We start from the raw sequence: 24,191 nt of genomic DNA on the forward strand, positions 1-24,191 counted from the left end.
TACTATAATGTACCGTATCGCAAATATCATTAATGAAGATATTAAAGAGCCAAGGTCCTAAGTGTGACCCTTGAGGAACCCCGGAGCAGGCTTTATATAGACTCGAGCTAAAACCTTTTAAGACAACAAATTGTTGTCTATTGTATAAATATGATTTGAACCACTCAAGCATATTACCATTGAATCCGTACTTGCTTAGTTTTAAGAGTAAAATATCGTGCGAAACTTTGTCGAAAGCCTTGGTTAAATCGGTATAAATTGCGTCAACTTGCTTGTGGTTATCAATAGCTGGCACAATGAATTCACTGTACGAAACAAGATTTGATGTTGTAGATCGACCCTTTATAAAGCCATGCTGGTTATTATTATTCATTTGCTTTACATGACATTCTAGATATGGGTAAACTATTGCTTCAAATACTTTGGCAAAAGTGGAAAGTATGGAAATCGGTCTATAATTCTCAATGCACTCACTACCCTTGGACTTATATACTGGTACGATCCTAGCTATTTTCCACTTATCGGGAAAAACACCTGAGCGAAGTGATTCGTTGTATAATAAATTTAAAGGGAAACTTAGTACCCATGCACATTTAGAAATAAATATAGGAGGGATATTATCATAACCTGTCCCTTTAGTTGTATCAAGTCTTTTTAAGAATTGATAAATCTGTCTTCGCGATATTACAAAATTAGTGAACGCTCCAAAGTCATGTTTATATTGATTACTATAAGATGGTAATGTATATGAACTTTGAGATTGTGTGTAAACAGAAGCAAAATACAAGGCAAATTCGTTACAAATTTCTGATCCCGATTTCATTACTTTTTGTTTGTAAGTCATTATGCCTGGGAGTGCGGTACTATTATCTTGTTTGCCCTTAAGGTATGACCAAAAATATTTAGGATTTCTACTAATATTTTCTTCAACAATCTTAATGTAATTATTGTAGCAAATTTTCGATAAATCTGCACAACGTTTGGCTCAAAAGACGTAATGAAATTTCATCAAGTGGGTTTTTATATATTTTGTATTTATTTAAAAAAACTTGTTTCTCTTTATATAAATTTATCATTTCCTTAGTGAACCATGGAGGATATTGTTTACCTTTTTGTTTCTTTTTTGGTACATATTTTTCGATCAATTTGTTCAAAATTTTATAAAATTTATCGATCATTAGGTTTATTGACTTACAATTACAAAATTCGCTTAACCAATTGATATTATTTAATTCTGAAATTATACTTACGTAGTCAGCTTTAAAATAGTTCTTCTTATCACCAATAACATTACTTTTTAAAGAAGTTCTTGATGAATAAGAAACTAATATATCTAAGGGAGGATGGTGGTGATCTGGAGGCACTATTGGCAAAATAGACTTACTAATTTTTATGTTATTATGATTACTGAATATTAAGTCTAATATTTTATTATTGTTATTACTAATGTTATTATGTTGAACTAAATTATTGAGAGATGCAAAATCAACAAGCAAATTTCCTAAGGAACTATTAGAAATAACATTATCATCAGTAGCGAACCAATTGATATTACTTAAATTAAAATCACCCACGAGCATAACATTTTGTCTATTCTCTGCAATTCTACTATTAAAATTATTGATAAAATTAGATAGCATATTACGGCTGACGGGAGGAGGCAAATAAACTGCACATAATGCAATTGAGTTACACTCATCGTGACAATTTTCTCGTTCAATATTTATCCAAAGATCTTCACACTGACTTTCACAAAAACTGAGTCGCATTGATTTCAGTTCATTTGAGACCGCCACTAAAACTCCACCACCATCTTTTTTACAATGTAAAAGTAAACTATCACGATCTCTTCTGTATACTGTATAACGGTTGTCGAATACTTCATGGTTCTCTATTTTATTATTAAGCCACGTTTCTGTTAATATAATAACATCATAATTTGTACACGATAAATTGCAGATGAAGTCATGAGTTTTAGTACGGAGACCTCGGACGTTCTGGTAGTATATATTAAGACCGTTGAATTTTATAACATGAAACACTAAAATGATCTATGAGTTTAGAGAGCAAAGCAATTTACTGGATATTATTCAAAACAGTATGATTTTTTACATAAATACATTCTGAATGTTCTATCTTTCTCATAAATACCTTGCCCTGTCTAACCCACACAAATCTGTATTTTTTTTCTTTAGATTTTATTCGAGCTGCTGCATGTAAAGACTTAATAGCCGGTGACAAGTGTTCCATAACATATATTGGCTGCTTATCTACTGCAATACCTATGTGACTTGTGTTAAGTTTATCGTCAGGATGCGATTTATTGTAATTGATGACACATGCTAGCATCGTGTCTCTCATTCGTGGTGTGGATAGCTTTACAATCACAGATCTGGGTCTTTTGTCGCTGTTGTTCAATGTTGCAACTCTAGTACAGTGATGTATATCAGACTCCTTTAGATCACATGATATTGTTTTATTCAGTTGCATTACTGCACTAATTAAATTTTCATTTTTATGCTCAGGAATCATTTGTATTTCAATGTTATTTGATCGATTATACTGCTCCATAGTATGTATTCGTTGTTGCAAATCAGATGTTACATTTTTTAGTGCATTTTTCTCTCTTTCCATTTCCGCAATTTTATCGTCGTAACTTGCAATTATTTTTTTAGTAGATTCGTATTCTTCGCTCAAAAAAGTCATCGAGTTTTCAATAGTAGATATTTGCTCTTTTATAGGTTTAAGATTTTCTTGAACCATTTTGTTTAACATGTTAGTGATATCATCCAATAGTAAATTTTTAAAGGCCTGAAATTAGGTTGATTCAATGGTGAAGTTATTGTTTTAGTGTTGATAATTATTAATCGATTTCATAAATGGATTATAATATCTTTACTCATGTTTTATCTTTTTAACGGATCACTAAAATAGCAGTGCTATTCTGTAAGAATTTTTTTATACAATAGGAAGGCGGACGAGCATATGGGCCACCTGATGACGAGTGGTCACCAACGCCCAAAGACATTAGCATTGTAAGGAATGTTAACTATCGCGCTTATATCGCCAATGCGCCTTCAACCTTAGTTAACTAAGATGTTATATTCCTTGTATCTGTAATTACACTGAATCACTCACTCTTCAAACCGGAACACAACAATACCAAGTTCTGCTATTTTGCCATATAATATCTGATGAGTGGGTGGTACCTACCCAGACGAGCTTGCACAAAGCCTTACCACCAATAAATTACATCTTTACTTACCTGAAGTATTTACAACCGATTTATTACTTTGTTGCGTGTATTCTTGAAATGTTATGATTATTTTGGTCAATGTCATATTTACTTTTTGCCATTTTACGACCGTTTGCTGCGATGGGTTTCATGTTTATTCTTACAGAACAGCCCTATAGTTCTAAATTACTTAACGACAAAGGCACGGAGTATAAAAGATTTAGTAATTTATTTGAAATATAAAAAAAAACTATTCAATTATTTTTCGCTTAAATTTGATTGAAATTTTAGGATTTTTTAAATTCTTTTAATATTATGTAGACTTCCCATGTATATTATTTAATTTACATTTATAATTAATTACATTAAAGCCTTAAAAATAAATACAAATAAAAATTTAAAATAGTTACTGTACAAATCGTGACCGGGTGGAATGGTGGCAAGCTTCTTACCATGTGGTTATTATTATAATAATAAAAAAAGTACATTCTAAGTTTCTAAGTTAAAATCTAATTAGCTATTACTAAATTAAAGAGATTGTAAAATAATGTATACGAAGTATTCAAATAGCATTGACGCTTAAAAGCGTGGCGCATTTCAAAGCCCCCGCTAATATTTGCTGCAGGCACTACAGCATTCTTTTGTACGGTGTGAAATATTTAGTGACCTCAGTGACTCATTCTAGCACGAATGGCGAAAATAGCGCCCTTTCACAAAAATGTGTTTTAGCATAGCTAGAAAAAGCAAAGGTTTATTTCTTGAATAAAGTTCTGAGATTTGAAATCTTAAGTTTTACGTACCTTTGTCGGTTACAAGCTGTACATATAATAAGGCAGTAGAAATTGTTTGTCTGTAATTTCCATCAATTAATCAACCAAACGTGGGCCATAATAAAACAGAACTCGAAAATGCTTTTTTTTGTCTGCCGAATGGACTCCAATCTAGAGGGGTTCCCGGGGTAAAGAATAATATTGCACTTATCTTACCTGAACGATGTTCCAATATGGGACAATTTTAGCAATGCTCTCGGTGACTTCAGAGCAGGCTGTGCCGAGGAGCATTACGAGTCTCGATTGCCTTTCTGTATAAAGAGCGTGGAAGAATCGATCCACGCCTACACCTGGGTCACACTGTGAAAAATGTCATTATTTTTAATTTTAATATGTGATTCGAGATAAACCAACCTCAACCAGCTTATCCAGTGTTAGAAGTGAACAATTCATAAAAGCTTAAAATTTATCATGTACCCTGCGGAAATCAGAAATATTTCAAATATTTTTGATACAGACTACTTGGTGGTGAGTGGTCACCATCATCCATAATCATAAACACTTTTATAATATTACATATAGATATTCCTTCTTCAATGATCCGACAACCTTCTGATCTAAGGCGTTACATCTCTTGTACTTATAACTAGCTCACTTATCGAGCAATATAATATATAAGTGGGTGGTACTATTTTATTACCTGGTTGTACCACCACCCTACCTTAGTGTCGTTAGTTATCAGATGTAGCTGGTATCCAGGCAGCAACGATCTTCTATTAACATGGTCCACGGCTAATTTTGCAGCCGCCAGCTCCGACATCCCGTCTGCTCTTGGATGGTCGCCGACCGATAGCTCGAAAAGTCCCAATATTGAGACTATACGACTCGTGTTTCTTTGGAAATCTGTTGAAAAAGAGTAACAGTACGTAAATGTCCTGGGCTGCGCAAGGGTCTTCTTGAAGAAAAGTTTTAGAGCTTTTTCAACCACAATACTCCAATGCGAATTCATGCATGTGATGTGACACATGACATGTGACAGAATTTCATCTAACAGACGCAAGTATATTTGTTTATTTAAAAGCACACTTACAACAAACATTCACAAAAACATTTACAAATGAACTTATAAAACAATTATATATATATTTGCATGTCAATAAGTTAAAAAATAATATATTCATTTCATAAAAATTAGTAAAAAGATATTAAAAAGTAATAATAATAAAAGTAATAATGCATTTTATAATAATTACATAACTTATTTTTAAAGATTAAGGATGTTCAAGTTCATAATGTTTTCTTTCGCCGTCGAGCACGAGATGAATTATACTAATAAATTAAGACACATTCAGCGGTGCAGGCTGTGGTTTGCAACCGAAAACGTTGGTTCAGATTCTCATGTTGTAGCCATTGGCCCATCTCGGCTTAAGCGTTATATATCATAGGATACTGTATCTTTCTTTTTATTTACAAGTTGCAATGGATGGTATGTGAAAAGGTTTAAAGATTATTTATTCCCATAAAGACAATTACATCACTTACATGAGAACACAATTGAAGAAAAAATACAAACAATTAACAGACTTTCGTTGTCGTACTTACATTTTTAATGGAGAAAATAACACACAAATCATCAAACACAATTTGAAATAACACACAAAACATCACCACGATTTGAAAACCACTCTTATTAAATTCTACATACTCAAACAGGTATTTTTGTAATAATATAATGAGACAGTCGCTTTTTGAATATATCGAACGAGTCAATATTTTTAATGTATGAGGGTATTTTGTTATAAAGACGCGCACCGTCATATGTTATTGCGGTTTGACCGAACTTGGTACGAGTTTTAAGCAAAACAATGAGACTTGCGCTCCGAGTGCAGGGGCGCCCATATTATTTGCTGCTATTAAATTGTAGTTCAGTATGGACATTTTTATTAATAGTTTTACGTATGAAAGTGCAGGTGCTGTAATTATATAATTGTTTTATACTCATTAATTTAATTTTGCGGTAAAATTTTTTAGTTGATGTCCGAAATTTAAAATTATAACATTTTTATTATTTTATTTTGTAGGACTTGTAGTTTGACCAATCGTGTTTTGGCAGCACTTCCCCAGATTTCGATTAGATATAATAAATGTGGTTTTATTAGGGAATTTTAAACTGTGAAACGTAGTTTACGTGGTATGCACCAAATATTAATCCTCAAAGAGGCATGGAGTGAGATCAATTTACTTATTAAGTGATTTATGTGGACATCGTCGCGTTTGAACTCTACTACCACTTACCATCAGGTGGAGTACAGTCATTTGCCCTCCCGGCGAATATAAAAAAAAACATTCCATGTTAAATAAGTATCCATGTATAAGCCAAGATATCTTTCATGAGTTTTTTCTCGTAAAGGTCTGTTATTTATTGTGAGAGGTATGTAATTTGGTATTAGCTTATTTTTAGCTTTGAATAGTATATAGCTAGTTTTAGAAATGTTAATAGTCAATAAATTGTACTGAAACCACTCATGATCGATAAGACATCGAGATCGTAATGGGCCTGAGCTATTAGATCGTGAATTGACGAACCAAAGTAAAAGAGGCATGTGTCATCAGCGTAGAGAGTGTTATTACCATTTAAGCCAAGTTCGTGCATGTTATTAATATATACTAAGAACAGCAGAGGGCCTAGTATTGATCCTTGTGGAACGCCATAGGATATAGGTAGTGGGGGAGTTTGGGAGTTACTATCAATTTTTACTATCTGTTATCTGTTCTCGAGGTACGATTTAAGTATTTTTAAAGCTTTGCCGATAATACCAATGACTTCCAGTTTCTTTAACAGCAATTTGTGACTGACGGTGTCAAAGGCCTTTTTTAAATCAATGAAAACTCCCAGTACAATGTTTTTTTATCAATATGTGTAAAGGTATAAATCAAATTAAAATAAAGGCAATATTACAAAAGCACGTAGTATCTGATAAACTAATAATAAGTTGCATGGGCGGTGGTAGTCACTTTCCATCAGGTTCCTACGCGTTTGCCCCCTCTAACATAAAAAAAAATAACAAAGGTTATAAATATCTTCGCCGTGGGCACAACCGTAGCTTTACATATAATTTCCGCAATTTTTTTCACATCCTTTAATCGTGCAGTACATCCTCAAAGCAAGACAAAAGAAAAATTAAAAACGAAAGTATGAACAACTTCCTAACGATAAGTTTAGCTTGTGTTCGGAACTGCAGGACTAAAATAAAAATAGTCACCGTAGTTTTTAAAGTATGAATGTAGTTTGAAAGTCGTAGCGTATCCCGGGATGTAATAAAACTGACATTTTCGTGTTATTTCTCAATTTCAGTATATTTTGTTCAAGAAAGATCGAGCAATATAGTTTTAACTTTTCTAATAGTATATAGTAAACAGTCTCTTGATGCTAAATGATACTGCCAACTGCCCATATTGGTAATGGAGAAATTGATATTTCTTTGCGCCCCTGAAAAAAAAAGCCGAGATGGCCTAATGGTAAGAACGCTTGAATTTTAACCGATGATTGTGGGTTCAAACCCGGGCAAGCACCACTGAATATTCATGTTAATTTGTGCTTATAATTCATCTCGTGCTTGACGGTGAAGAAAAACATCGTGAGGAAACCCGCTTGTGTCTAATTTCATTGAAATTCTGCCATATGTGTATTCTACCAATCCGCATTGGAGCAGCGTGGTGGGATAAGCTCCAAACCTTCTCCTCAAAATGGAGAGGAGGCCTTAGGATAGCAGTGGGACATTAACAGGCTGTTACAGTTGCGTCTCCGTCTGTGATTTATACATTTTTTAATTGACTAATCAAACAAAGGTATTCAAAGATTCGTAGATTCAATTCCTAAATTACTCAGCCCTTTTATATCTTTACATAAGATAAAAGAATAGCGCTTCAATTAAGAGTGAACCTCACCTTAAATGGACTCATCACTATGAGATACAGAGTTATGACAGCTTAAATATGAATTGAATGTGTAAATTTTTGAACAATAAGAAGAAAAGATTCGTCCGTTAATGATGGTTATGAAATGAATACAAAAAGCATTCAATGGAAAATGTCGTGTTGGGAAATTTATTGTCTCGATAAATAAGACGTACCTTAAATTTATTTGTTTTATATCTGTGTTGTAAGCCCGTAAAGAAATAGTCCGTAAATGTCCGCCTACACCTTTTATCGTCTTAGATATTCACAAAGTGTGAAGCTGACTAATCCATTGCAGAATATATGTGTTGGGGCTAGGTTGCGATGATTTTCATAATTGTGAAAATTGGATAACTTAAATGATGTATGTCTTCATAGTGTGTTTACTTTGAATTCTATTACTACTTTTATTTTAAGGCAGCGTCACTTTACAATATTTTGAATCGCCGACTAGAAACTCGAACTGCCTGGAGACCTTTATTGGTTTTGCGATCTTATGAGGAAGGATTCTAGGTCAATTGACTTCGAAGAGGTTGAAGTGGAGTTCCGTAGTTTCCGTTTGAACGTATGACACATGGTATATACACATGTTAGGCACGAGGAGTATTGCGGTTACAAGTACGAGTATATATGTTCACGAGTGCCCTAAGCCGTAACTAAATTGAATTTTGAAAGAAGAATTTTCTTTAACTATATTTTTCTTTTTACTTTTATTTTTTGTTATATAATTTTACTTCTAGAATTCATTTTCAATGTGTGTTATTACTTATAAACTCACTTATAACTTTTAATTTTTTTTGTTCTACTTTTTAAAAATAAAGCATTTTGGGTTTGTTCTGGTATAATTTTGTGATTACGTCTATATTATCCTACAAAATAGTTGCTGTCCAGTCAAATGACGGGAGTAATACGTTTGTTTTTGTTTTATATTTCATCTTATGTTTTTATTTATTTATAAATATATAAATAGTAATAGTTGTGTTACAGCATTAACACATTCAAGCACCGCATTTGTACCGTATTCGGTTTTATTCGTATAAGTAAACTTGGGTTGTATGGGAGGAGCCGTGGATCCGTTATATCAACACGATCCCGCAGCCCCTCCGATGTCGTACTGAGGACGGACCATTGCAGTGGTTTTAGTGGGTAAGAATACCACATAACCCGGTCCCACTCAAGGGAGCTGGGTACCTTTTGAAGGTTTCCACTGCGTGAATAAAAAGCATCTGATGAGTGGGTGGTCCTACCTGCTCAGACGGAATATTAATAATATTATAAAACGAAAATAAAAGATTTGTTTACTAGCTGTGTCCTGCGTGTATTAGCGTTACATTTGTATTATACATGGAATAGTAAAAAACAAATCAAAAGTAACGGTAGCAAAAAGACCTTGTAAGTTGTCAAGTTAAAATGTTTATAGTTTCAACGTGATTTTTGATTTTTGTTCGGACCAGTTTTTATATTACCTTGAGAATAAGACATTTTTCAACAGTAATAAGTATTCTATGTGCTTAAGAAATGTCATCAAAATCATTTAAGTGACAATTTAAATATGTACCGACAGATTTCGCATATTCCAAAAAATATTCAATGTACAGACGCAGTTCAGTATAGCTTCTTATATGGATAGATATATAATATGGACATAGGTTGGAAATTTTTCCCTTTTCAAAACAAAAAGTATTCTTAAATTATATTTTTATTGATGCAAACAAAAGTTAAATTTATTCGTAAAGAATTAATTCGATCTTCTACCGAAATACCGTTTCATGAATACTGTAATTGAATAAAATTGAAGTTGTTGAGCGATTTTAATTAATTTCACTTTGATGGAATCATTTAGGTCGATAGAGAATTTTTCTACCCACATTTATTAAAATTAGAAAATAATATGTTTAAAAACTTTTCTTTTGAAGAAGAAATTACCTGGGCATACTAAATAATGATATAAGTTAGAGTATATATTTTTTTAGGATTTAAATATGGAACATCTTTAGATAATGTAAAGGCGGTGAAATTTCACTTTTACTGGTGGTAGGGCTTTGTGCAAGCCCGTCTGGGTAGGTACCACCCACTCATCAGATATTCTACCGCAAAACAGCAATACTTGATATTGTTGTGTTCCGGTTTGAAGGGTGAGTGAGCCAGTGTAATTACAGGCACAAGGGACATAAAATCTTAGTTCCCAAGGTTGGTGGCGCATTGGCTATAAGCGATGGTTGACATTTCTTACAATGCCAATGTCTAAGGGCGTTTGGTGACCACTTACCATCAGGTGGCCCATATGCTCGTCCACCTTCCTATTCTATAAAAAAAAAAAAAATTTTTGAATGCTGAGTTTACAAACTCGCACTAACCTTAACGCTATTATCCTAAAGTACTGTACTGAACTCGTTCTTTTGAACTAAATACTTTTTACTGCTTAGTGAAAATCTTATGTATGTAAAAATGTTTTTCTTGTTGTGTAAGAACTTTTAATTCCTTAATTTCTTCTCGTACTTAATAAGCTATTTAATGTCTATTAAATACTTACAATAAAAAGAAAACTTAACTGTAATACACAGATTATGCACAACCTGGAGGTAGGTGGGTACCTACTCGTAATATATTCTACCGCTAAAGGGTAATACTTAGTAAAGTTGTGTTCTGCTTTGAAGGGCGGGTGAGCCAGTGTAACTACAATGTTGTTCCTTAGGGGTACAACATCTTAGTTCCCAAGATCCATGGTGCATTGGAGATGTAAGGTATTGCTTAACATTTCTTCATACAGCGGTCTATGGGCGGTTGTGATTACTATCAGGTGGCCCTTGCCCGGCCGTCAAAAAAATTAATATACGCTGTCCAAGGGGATTGTTTTGTGGTATTGTAATCACCGGTGTTATTACTTATATGAATAGTGCAGCAGTCTTTCACGTAAGTATATAATAAATCATATAATATATTTGTTATATATATAATAAGTTATTAATTATATTCAGTTAGACGTTAAATCAATTGTTTAAAGTGCTCTTTATTTTTTAAATTATCATAATAATTATTTTTTCTTTTCTATGTAATGTGTCCGCGTTATGACGTAATGATGTCAAAAAAAAATTCTTTCTTTTTTGTATCCAGGCCCGTGCTTTGTAAAACACGTAAAGCAAATAGCTGACCCACGGACATTCGCAGATTATAGTAAGGGAATGAAGAGTTCACTATAATATATCCTGCGCAGTTGGGTAGTAAATATATTGGTATACCCGTCATCATGTATGTTCCAAATTCTAGAAAATTAAGTTTTGTTTTTTATTATATATGTCTCATTATTTATATCGTAGTTATCTACTCTCATTCCAATTTCAAATTAATTCAACGTTAGGCATTACTTAAGCGTTGTCGTAAATATAATTCCTTTCCTGAATGTAATAAACAATTTCGTCGCAAATGTCTTTAAGAAGGTTTATTAAGAATTTAATTTTCTTAATGGAATTACCGCCATTTCCTTTTATCTTATTTACAATTACCGTGATTATGACAATAAAAATGTTTCGTTTGTCTTTGAAGAACTGTGGTTGCGAATGATTTATCTGAAGACTGAAAAAGGTAAAATATGTGTTTTAGTTTCGTATATTATCAAGCTACGCAGTGTATTAGTACTTGTGTCTCTGACGGCGCTCTTCCATATATACTTAATATTAGCATCTTTAATTTTTTTTTTTATATATTTGAATTTTTTTATAGTGTTTAATTGTATTACTTAATGTATTGTATTGGGCTGATTATTAATAAGGTTACTAAGTCATATCACATATATTCTATTGAACCTTTAATTTATCTTTGACATAAGCGCGCCTATAAAGTTTCGTTATTATTGAAAAACAGCCAAAGACAGAAAATGCAATACTTCGTGGACTTTGTTTCTTTCTTTGCTATAGTGAAACGACGCGCTCTGTACCCGTTTTTTTAAATATACGTCCGATATTTATCTTTATCGATATTTATTATATAACACTTGTTTCAACATCTTCGCCAAAGGAGATTTACGCGGAACAAGCCACTATTTCAAAGAGATTCTTCTATTTTTTTAATACTATACATGACGACGATTAATATTAGTATCAACATTTTCAACTGCTCTCTTTAAGAAACTGACGGTTTTTCATGTTTGTTCTGTTCCAGGCCAATGTTGCTGTAGACTTGTTTTATTCATCATTACAGCTTTGCTTTTCAAAATATTCACTAAGTCGTAACACAAGCTCTCGATTGACTTTACATACTTTTCGACATTTTCCAAGTATGAATCTTACGGGGGGGATCGATTAATTGTTCTTCTTAAATTTTGTTTATGGTATATAGGACGGGCAAATGGGCCACCTGATGTTAAGTGTTCCCCACATTCCTTAGACATTGGCGATGTAAGAAATATTAATCATTCCTTACATCACCAATGCGCCACGAATCTCGGTAACCAAGTTGTTATGTTCCTTGCGCCTGTAGTCTCATTCACCCTTTAAACCGGAACGCAACAATTTATTGCTGTTTAGCGGTAGAAAATCTGATGAGTGAGTGCCACCTACCCAGACGGACTTGCGCAAAGCCCTGCTACCGTACCAAACAACTATGTACCGAGGAATGTCGATTGTTATAAGAAATCGAATCATTGACGCAATAGGACAACATTCGTCGATAGTTGTCAGTACTCTGATTAATAAGTACTTGAGCTGTCATAATTATCTGATTAAAAAACAAAAGTGACTTTTTCATCCCCAATTGTTTCACCTTTAGGGGTTGTATTTTTTCTTCAAATTTAACGGAACCAAAGGGAATTATTCTCATTCAAACAAAAAAGAATTTCCTAAATCGGTTAAATGAGGGAGGGAGTCCTGGGGAAGCAGATAAAAAGATACAACTCAATTAAGAAACTCTTCCCATTATTTTATAACAGCAAAAAATTATATTACTTTGTGAGCTATAGGCGTGTGTGTCTGAGTGTTTATCAATCGGAAAATATGTTCTAATAGGATTGAAAATGTGTTATTAAGCATAAGAAGTCTTAGCTTCGAACCAATTTAGCGTGGGTGTGTAATAACATGTCGACGTACAATGAAATTCGATCTCAAGACGCATTATGTTTTTGCATACGAGTTTCCAATCTGATATCAATTCATAATGTTTATAGAAAATGTATTCTTTAGAAAAAATTGAATTCCTTCACAAGAATGAAAACATTGTTAAATAAAGTTGTTCGATAAATACCTCCAAAATAAAATATAGATTGAAATTAGTTACGAATTATATTATGAATCTTGTTTTTTTTTCGGAGAAGTTGAACTTTTACTTGCAAATATCAGTTATTATTTTATGGTATATTATCAATGCTGTCGTTTTTTATGTGTAATGCCGTTTTCATGCTTTCTATATGTGTATAAAACTTTTACCTACATATGTATTTTTTGCGATACGCGCGTTGATAATTTTGTGATTATTTTATCCTTCTCTGTGATTTGACGCCCCGCATATGTTTTTTTACTTATAATAATATTAAAACGATTATTAATATATTATTTTATGCTAAAATAAGAGCAGCATTTTCAGGTAGACTAACAAATAATCTACTGAAAAACGATCTTATGATTGCGGCTTCTTTCACAAATCACTCGAAATATATTAGTGATCGGCAATAAGTCCGTATTCTTCATGCTTTTCGCTTTCGATAGAAGATAATATCGATATAGAATATAATATACATTTCTTACATATTAATTTTTCGTACACAGTTCGGGGTGCGATAGTTACGATACAGAGCCACGGCATAATATTGTAAATTTTCCTCTAATGAAAGTGCAAATAAAATTAACAATCTCGAATGTGAAGGATGCAAACATACTTTGTCATTGGTAGCGCTCATAGCGATATGAGGAGCTACTTTTAATGAAATAATCTGTTACTGGAAGAAACCTTCTTTATGTAAAAAGGGGGGCAAACAAGCAGGAGGACTGTCCAAGGATAGCAACACCGGAGTGCTTGCAGGTGCGTTGTCCGCCTAAAAGGAATGAGTAGGCTTAGGCTTTTCTTGAAGGTTTCTATGTCATAATGGTTCGGAAAAGTCGCCGGGTAATATGGTTCCGCAGAAATGGCAGGAAATGCTTTTCAAAAAAAAGCGCTGTAGTAGTGGATTTCCAAATATCGAGATGGTATGGATGGAATTGATTGAATATAGACGCGATGTCCGGTGGTGAAACAGCGCATGGGATTAATCTAAATAGTTCCTCAGAGCATTCTCCGTAAAAGATGCGATGGAAGATGCAGAGTGATAACATCTCTCTCGCTCAGAGATGAAAGCAGCACTCCATGTGGGGCTGAGTTTTCGCCTTGTAGAATTTTAGGAGAGGAGCTGACGTGAAGTACTGACTTACCTTGTTGAGCACATAAAGCTTTTAGAGGCTAATTTGGCTTCACCTTCCAATAGACCGCGGAACCTAACATCCTGATACTGGATTTGGTAGCGAGGCGGTATTCTTAAAATGAGGGGATAGTCATTTTAGAAGTCATCGCGGTTAAAAGGTGTTATTTTAGAAGTCATCGTGCTAACCTGTATCGTATTGGGGTTGAGTTGTACCAAGTTTGGTTGGCCCCAATCTCAGGCTTTGGTTACTAAATGCAGAAAAATATAATTAAATAACTATCAATAACAAATATGTCTTTAATCTCACAATAATGAGATCAGTCAGTTCAAACTTAAGTGTTACTCATACAATGTTTAAGTAAAAATAGAAAACTATAAATATATAGTATAAAAGAGGAAATATTTTATCACCTTTAAAAAGATCTCTAGCCAACCCTCAACTCCAGAGTTTTGGATTTAATACTCTTATCAGTCTAACAGATATACCGAACTTATTTAAAAAAAGGTCTTATACAACCGAATATTCGATAACATTAATCATAAATAACAAGAAAAGTGCCAACAGAGTATGCTAATAAACTTAAGGTGGGCGATATCGTAATCTCGTGAGGTTTTTCATGTAAATATCAATTCATTCACTCCATCAAAAAAAAAAAATCTTCTTCTACATAATAAACTTTAAATCAACCACTATATGATGTTGTGTAGCTGTTTTGGAATAATTAATGGATGTATATTAAAAAAAATCATAGAATATATGACGTCCTCCCTTTTTGAAACCAGTTTAAAGCAAACACTTGCTTTTTACTAATATTTCATTTGTATAGGTTGATTAATGGTAAAATTTTAGTCGAACTGCCTTTAAAATAATGTGGTAATTATTTTTAATAGATAAATGTCATTAATTTTTAATAGATGAAAGTCATTAATAAAAAAAATTAAATCAATTTTAAGTATGTTTACAGTCATATTTCAAATTTTAACGATATTATAACGGACCTCACGCTACTAAATGTATGACATTTATATCAAAAAATGTCATATGAACAAATCAATCGTGCCGTTTTCCCTACAAGGTGTCACATGTCCAAAAATGCATTCTTCTTTAATAATTAACAATCGCAAATTTAAATTTTAAGGAAATACGTCATTTTTCGAAAAATTACATCATTACATAAATATTCCTTTTCTTGTATAATCATTTCAAAGCACTTTTTAAAAAAAAATTACATTATTCCTATCAAACGCAGATGTGTTCGGTTTCGTGTACGGGTTGCAACTGACAGTGACGTTATTCAACAATCAAAATGGCGAATTACCATACAGTTCAGAAATGACACTTGTGACATTTTACTGACGTTTAATTTTATAAATTGTCATTTTTCCTCTAAAAATACAGTCGATACTAAAACGATTTATTAAATAAACGTAGTTTAAAAAAAAAGAAGTTTTTGTCACTTTTCCATTTAAGCGACGAACTATAGACAAAAAACTAAAGTAAAATTAGTTTTGCAGTTATCAATTTAAACCCAATTTGCAGACGAGACTACAGGTTGACTTGTTACAAAACAATTAAATGTTTTAAGCCACAAACCCACAAATGTCAAGATAAAGGTCACGCGGCTTATTAGTCACGTAACCTTAGCTTACATAACAATTTAGGGTACAATGACACTTTTTGAAAATGTATGTTTTTGTTTTTTTATAATAGACTAAGTGTTGCCTCTACTTGGTGCCCTTACTTGGTGATAGTCAGCCCTATCACCAAGTAATATATGGAGTTTACGAACACTTCCAGCATGGTTATAATTTTACATAATTTAAATTCCGGATCTGATACATCCACATATTAGTAGTGGCAAGTTCATATCTAATCCAAAAAGGTACATTCGATTTTCACTAAACCTGCAACGCTATCTGCGTTTGTCTAAAACACTTTAGCAGTACCTAATCTGTATACAGCAACAGCTTGTCAAAGAACCAATCAAGTTCTTTAATTCATACTAAGCTCCACGTCGACCCAAAGTTCTAAGCGTGTTAGCTGTGTGATCGAAATACACAATTGCTTTGGCATTTCTTTGTAATAACGAATTAGGAAATAAATTTACTCGGTAGCAATAACACTGTTAACTTAAAAATATACGAGTGATTCGTACAGCGATCACTGTAAATGGTTGTTGCGCTAAAATTCGCGGATTCAATCCCTGGTTATGGTAAATGTTTGTTTTGGTCACATGAGTAATATTATTAGTCTGGGTGGTTGTGAAGTGCTTGTTGTATATAACAAACATATACATTGTAGATCTGATTTATTTTACGAGCAACTACGTGAATTTTTTGTTGTTTATTTCGCTGCAGCTTTCCGAAATAGTAGTAGAGTTAAAATATTGACGATACATAATATGTACTTTATTGTGATTGTTGAACAGTGTTAATTGATATGCTATCGTGCGTGCGTTGGAGATATTATGTTGAAATATGGATGTGTGTGAGATTGTCATCCTAATAGAGAGCGCATCTGTGTTTACGGAAGAAAGTGTATACTATATTATAACCTTCGGACTGTTATTTTATACTCCAATCGACAAGAACATCCATCAGAACGGTTCAGAGGTGTCATGCTGAAGCATCTGGCACACTGGAACTATATTATTATTGCGCGTTCTACCAGTTTTACGAATCTGGTTATGAGATTCTCCACCGAACCATGAGTCAAGTGAGTCACAGATGTGTTATAAGAAAATAATCCTCAGGCTCCCCCAATCCTAATCTCTAAGTGAACAAATGTAAATCTGAAATATAAAATGAAAAACAAAAATATATCTATATAAGTAAGGAACATTGTTAATGCATATGATGAAACTATTATAGTTTTAACTCACGGCTTTGCCCGCGTGTGGGGCCCATATGTTGTTAGGTACCCTATATCTCTTTCTGTATGTACAAAATTTCATAGCGATCGAACGGGTAGTTAATTTATTTATTTATTGAGGATCTTCAACAAAGGATACACACACGAGTACATGATATCTTGGAATAATGTTTTAAAATATGTGTTCTCCTTCAATTGTAGGAGACCACATCAAGCACATAAAACAATAATTAAAAACAATGAAAAAAATTAAAAAAGAAATGTTAAATGAAAAATAACATAGGAAGGAAGAAAAAAAATAACATAGGAATTACAAAAAGGTAAACAATGGTTTTTAAGATTATGTTGTGTAAATGTGATTTTAAATATATATTACAAACCGAAAAAAAATATTTAAACAATAATAAAAATTAAAATAGTGAAAATAATAATCATAAAACTTAAAAAAATAATTCAAATAAAACCTTATATATTATAAAATAATTTTTTGAGGTCTTTTTTAAGCTTAGATAATTCTAAGGTATATACATCAAGACTAGAATTTAAACGTGAAAGCATAACAAACAAACAAACTCATTTTCGCATTTATAATATTAGTAAGGATGTCACAATTCAGGTAATCACCGAGTAATTAAACTATACTTTAATGATAAAGTCAGAGTGTCTTTACCGCAAAAACTTCATTTGTAAATGCAAATTACAGTTGGAAAGTCAAAGATTCTTGCCTGTATTTAAGCCTTTGATTAAAGTCTACCTGGACCAAGTCGTTAAACTTTCTCGTATTCAGTGTAGCAGAGAGCATTTTGATATCGCTGCGAAGGTATGTGTTAAGGAGTTACTTGCAATTTTTACAAACTTAGAAAACTAGAAATACCGTTTAATAAGTTGCTGTTCCTCTTAAAACAGATAGTACATCCTTACTACCCACATATTATGAGGTGAGGTTGTAAGACCTTGTAATAAAAACATGTGAATTTGGGACAGGAAGTAGTAGTTGGGCGATAATTCAATAAACTCTAATGAATGCTATGGAAGTTGTTTGTATGGATGATTTCAAACATAAGATTTCTAAATATATATCGAACACGATACAACAGACGAATTACTGGTGGTAGGGCTTTGTGCAAGCTCGTATCGGTAGGTACCCACTTATCAGATATCACCGCAAAACAGCAGTACTTGGTATTGTTGCGCACTGGTTTGAAGGGTGAGTGAGCCAGTGTAATAACAGGAACAAGGGACATAACATATTAGTTCCCAAGGTTGGTGGCGAATTGGCGATTTAAGCGATGGTTAACATTTCTTACAATTTACTTGCAAATGTCTAAGGGCGTTGGTGACCACTTACCATCAGGTGGACTATATGCTCTTCCGCATAATTATTCTATAAAAAAATGTGATCAGTTATAGCGCAATTCTGTAAGAACTCACTTCATTATTAACCCGTGAATGTTTTGATGCGTGTATTTTTAAAATGTTATAATTATTTATTTTGGTCAATGTCGCATATAACTTTCAGATAATTCACGATGAGTTTGTTCTTACAGAACAGTCCTATAGCTCACAGGCATGAGCAGTATTAAAAGTCAGATTCGATGTCTGTAAGTTAATCGTTAATACGGTGTATGTAGTTAATTTAGAAAAATTTTTGTTCTTCCTCAGTAGCGCGAATCAATTTGTTTATGTATATATGTATACATATACCTAACATTTAAACAAAATCATTAAACAGAAATTTTAAACAGTAAAATTTAAGTAATTTCGTATGTACAAAATTCCTCTGTCAAATTTCAACAAACCTTTTATAAGCGCCATTATAGCATACGAGTATATCCGGTCTTTCCTTTATATTTAAGCTAATTAAGTTCTTATCTTAATGTGAATTACGTGTAACCTAGTAACCTAATACTTGGTAACGTGTAATATAAAAATAAATGTAATTTTATTGCTATTAAAATAAAATAAGATAGCCCAAGGCATGACAATAGATGCTACAAATGAATAAAAAGAAACAACTCCACTCTAAAGTGTAAGTGATTATTCAGTGTTCTCATGTTCGATTCATCATCTACATGTTCAATGATTCAGCGTTCGTTGCTTACAATATAAAAGAAAAAAAATTCATTTTATTAATTTAATACTTATATACTAGCCAATTGTCCCGGCTTCGCACGGGTAGATAAGAAGAAAAATGTATTTTTGATAGGATTTACGTAAAATCCTTTCTTAGAGAGCGTCTACGTAGGGGAAGGAGTAACTGTGACAAATTTCAAATCAATCGGATAGTTTAGGAGATCTCGAGAATGAGTGTTATTTCGCTTATACATACATATGTGACATTTGAGAAACTGATTCTATATATACAAAGATATGACATGGTTGGTATGGTTCGATCGAGTTGGTTGGATCGAGGATGGTTACTAAGTAATCTTGTGCTTAATTTCTATTTATAATTCGCGAAAGCTGCATGTGTCAGATGAAATTCTGTAACATGTATTTATTATGAGGCTGTTCCTCCGTGGGATTTGATTAAAACCTTGTTCATAATAATATTCTGAGAAAATTTCACGTGTCGGTAGATAATTGGACATATGTCTACCAACCAGCAGTGTGGTACATACATAGATCAACCATTCTCGAAGGAAGGATGCATATACCTAACTATGGAAAATTAACATACTTTGATATTTCCATTTCATATTTATATCATATGTTGTATACATTTATTTATTTATTTAATATCGAACTACTAACAAAATTTACAATATTACAATAGTCCAAGATTTTTAGACATTCGTTCTACATAAAATCCCGCTACTCAATTTTCGATTGGATTATGTTACAGGGTGCCATCTAAGTTTATACTTACAGTTTTATAACCGAGTTTTTGACATCCCAGACCGCGAGCTTTACCCGTCGTGTTTTTAACTAATTATATCTCGGAAAATATTAGCAATAGAAAAAAAAGGTTTGAAATTTTATCTCCTACAAAAAAGGTCTGTACTCTTTTTAAAGTAAAGAGATATTTGCAAAAAGACGTTTTTCAAGATGGTGGCTAACGCTCGCGGTCTGGGATGAAAAAATGCTTATTATAATTTTGTATCAACTGAGTAAACAATATATAACATTATTTATATTTTATAATCATAAATAAATAACATATGATAAAAATAAATAAATAAAATTACAGAGCAAAAATATCAATATAACAAATAAATTACCTTCGAAAATTATGACGCATAAGAACATTGTCACATAATGAAAGGATCGCCTCCAGGCGATTTTAAATAATAAAAAAAATCTATAATTGTACAATACCTATAATTGTAAAATATGAGATTAAAAAAATCCCGATAATTCTCAGATTTGAAGTGTTCATTTCCGAACCGGTGGTAGATTTGACAATCAGCAAGCAAGTGTAATACTTATATAGAATAAAGAATTTTGACTTTGACTTAAGAATTAGTTATTTGGTGAAAGAGTAAATGAATGTGAACCCTAATGGGTTTTCAGTGGGTTCTTTAAAAACACAAACAAAATTCTTATAAGACAACGGTAACATAAAATCAGGATATTTCTCGAAGCAAATTCTATATAAAATTCATGTTTTCATTCACATTCCGGTTTCGTACACAGACATTCGGTCTTCGTTAACGAAATAATGTGCGTGTTGTCTTGGGTTACTTAACAATATTATTGTTACAAATAATGTAGAGCTTAAAATAAAATCACTCATGACTATTAACAATTCAGTGAAAATTTTGTGAATTCGCTATTTAATTCGCCAACGTCGAAAATCGAAAAATCGTTATCTTCAACCAATCGTAATGTTCGAAGAGATATGGCTGATTGACGAATCTTAATTGCGTAACAGCGATGGATCGACATTTCTCTGCCTGTCACAAGCAACTGTTAACTTAACTTTTCCAAAGTTTAATTACATTGAATTAGTTATAATAAACTGCCATTATCAAGACTAAATTTTTCATACAAATAACTTACTTTACCGTAGAAATCTATAAATGTTTTTCAAATAAATTATATTTTTAATGATCTTTAGAAGTAATTATTTTAAATTATCTTTTAACCTAGTTAAATCTAAATTTTATGAATAGGATAACGCGGTAAATTATATTATTAGAAAAACAATCACAAAAAAGTTTTTTCTTAAATCATTCATTGATATATGATAAGCTTATAGATTAATATAATATTATATAAGCCCATCTAGGTTGATAACACTCATCACACACACCCGCCAAACAGCAATGCTTAGCATTGTTGTGTTTCAGTTTGAAGGGTAAGTGAGTCAGTGTACAGACACAAAGGATAAAACTTCTGAGTTCCCAAGGTTGGTGGCGTGTGGCGATGAAAGCGGTGATTAATATTTTTTAGTGCCAATGTCTATGGGCTGAGGTGATAACTACCAAGTGGCCCTAAATAAAATAAATAGGAAAGTGTTGTTCACGATCGATTTTCTCTTACGCTTTACGAAACGGGACTCTAAAATGTACTAATCGCTTTACACACAAGCCCCGAAGAAAGGTTTTTATAAAACGTTATTTTAGCAGAATACGCGAGTCAGATAAAATTATCTTATTATGTAGGTTAAAAGGGATATACGTGTTCCGCATACAGTGTTCGCATGGATGTGACAATTCAACCCATTATTTTTTAAGGCACTCACGTAATTATTGCTTATACCTTGGCCGATTAGAGTGTGTATTTTACTTGGCGTAGGGTTTCGTGTACATCTGGGTTTGGTACCATTAACTCATCACAATATTCCGCCAAAGAGCAGCCTGTGCTTGCAGTTACACTGGTTCACTCACCTTAAAACACAATAGTACTAAATATTGCTGTCTGGCGATTGAATAAGTGATTTGTGGGTGGCACCTACCCAGTGTGCACAAAGCCCTATCATCATTAAAGTATTGTGGTAACACAAGTTGTGTAGTATTTTCCTGTCCTTAAAGTAAACTTCCGTTTCAATGTTTTCGTTAACACTTCACAATATATTCGTGGCTTAATTAGCTAATGTGGGAAAAGCCGCAGGACGTCGTTAGCTTAATGGTGATCGCTAGTCAGGTGATTAATAATTCAAGCCATTGAGCTTCTTGCTAACTCTTAATGGATTACGAAACTCTGATTGCTTTGTCCTGTCAATTCTGGTTCAGAAAGTAAATCCAGGTTTAGGTTGAACGTGAACCGCACATTGACTATATGAACTGAACCGTAATGTTAAACGGCATACTAAATTTAAGAAATCAACTTTAAAAAACCTGATGTTAAAAGTGAGCTCTTTCGATTCAAAAAAGGAGGAAAATTTCAATTTGTCTGTATATTTATTGTATACATAAATGTGATATGTAATATATATTACGCCAATTTATTTGTTTGTTATTGTTTTGATTTTATTTTTTTAGTTTTTTTAAATATATTGTATAATTAAGAAATTGAGATGACCCCCTTACTAATAATAATAATAATAACTTTTTCAAAAATCAGTCATACTCAACACCACAAATTTACTCGAAAATTCGTCACATCACCATTGTCAGCTTAACATTTAACAAACCTATTACGTTTGCCCATGTCCCTCGTGATAGTTAAGTTACCCCAGTGAAAAGGGAGATAAAAAAATAGATACAGAAATAAATAATAATAAATAATGAGAATTTACTGGTGGTAGGGCTTTGTGTAAGCTTGTCTTGGTATGTACCACCTATTTATCAGATATTCTATCGCAAAACAACTACTTGGTATTGTTGTGTTCTGGTTTGAAGGTAGAGTGACATAACATTCTCAAGGTTGGTGGTGCAATGGCGATGTAAGGGAAGGTTAACATTTCTAACAGTGCTAACGTCTATGGGCGTTGGTGACCGCTTACCATCAGGTGGCCCATTTGCTCGTCCGCCTACCTATAATATAAAAAAAATATCTATTATTATATTGTTAAGGAGCAGTTTTGGAGCAGCATTGGAGCAGCGTAGTGGAATAAGATCCAAATTCTCCTCAAAAATGAAAGGAGTCTTAGCCCAGCAGTGGGACATTAACAGGCTGTTACTAAATGATATTGGATATTGTTAAGTTTTTATTTGAACCGTGCATTCAGGCAAATTTTTGAAGTCACGTTTAATGTGACTGGCATGCTTTAGGGTCAGAGTGACTTGTATACCGTAACGCGGCATGACGCTCTTTAATGCCCTCATGTCTTCCGCTGCTCCATATTTATTAACAGTTTTTTTTCAAACAACACTTCCTGCAACTTTATAAAATACTTTTTTGAATCAGATAATAAAGTAGTTTATTTTGAAGTGAATACTTTTTTAGGCGCGTGGCCTCGCGTCACCGACATGCTAATGTTAATATAAGGAAAAGTAAATTGATTAAATTCAAAACATAAAATGGCAATTAAAATTAATTACAGCAAAGGTAGTTAGTATTGAGTTCATTACTAATAATTACGATATTTAGTAGCAAGGACCCGGGTCGAGTGTTGTCATGTTCGAAATTTATTCAATCAAGGGAATATTGAATTTGCTATTAAGTGTTTAGGTTAACCGGATTTTAGGCTTGAATGGGTAAACCGTTCAACATTAATTGGTACGAGAATGATGCATTTTCAGATTTACGAGTTTAGAGTTCCATAATTTAGTTATATTTTTAGTGCGTTATATAATAACAGTATTAGTATTGATATATGTTTCTCTCCTTCTGTCATCACTGATTTTACATTTGAAATAAGAAGACAAAATCCACATTTATAAGTGAAGCCGTTAATTGGTTATTACTTACAATAATAACTGCACTGGGATATTGTTACTTTACAATTTAATAACGGATTTCGATTCAAAACAGAAAAGAAGAGTTAAGAAGTGAACAGGACGGCCAGTGTAACATAATTATCATAAGAAGCATTTGTTCTCAAAGACGCAGTGGACAAATTATTTGGTGTTGTTTTTATGTGTT

General features: G+C 32.7%; 1 protein-coding gene across 1 annotated transcript in view; it reads right to left on the reverse strand.

Moving 5' to 3' along the window:
* Positions 1 to 24,191, reverse strand: part of LOC126771439 (gamma-aminobutyric acid type B receptor subunit 2) — a 57,145-nt gene that overhangs the window by 19,462 nt on the left and 13,492 nt on the right. The window contains exons 2-3 of the mRNA XM_050491315.1: positions 4,727 to 4,908; positions 4,222 to 4,365 (exon numbers count right to left, since the gene is read on the reverse strand). Of these exons, the coding sequence (XP_050347272.1) occupies positions 4,222 to 4,365; positions 4,727 to 4,908 (326 nt within the window). The remainder of the gene's footprint in view (positions 1 to 4,221; positions 4,366 to 4,726; positions 4,909 to 24,191) is intronic.

This window comes from Nymphalis io, chromosome 10 (genome assembly GCF_905147045.1).
Source record: "Nymphalis io chromosome 10, ilAglIoxx1.1, whole genome shotgun sequence".
Classification (NCBI taxonomy): Eukaryota; Metazoa; Arthropoda; class Insecta; order Lepidoptera; family Nymphalidae; genus Nymphalis; species Nymphalis io.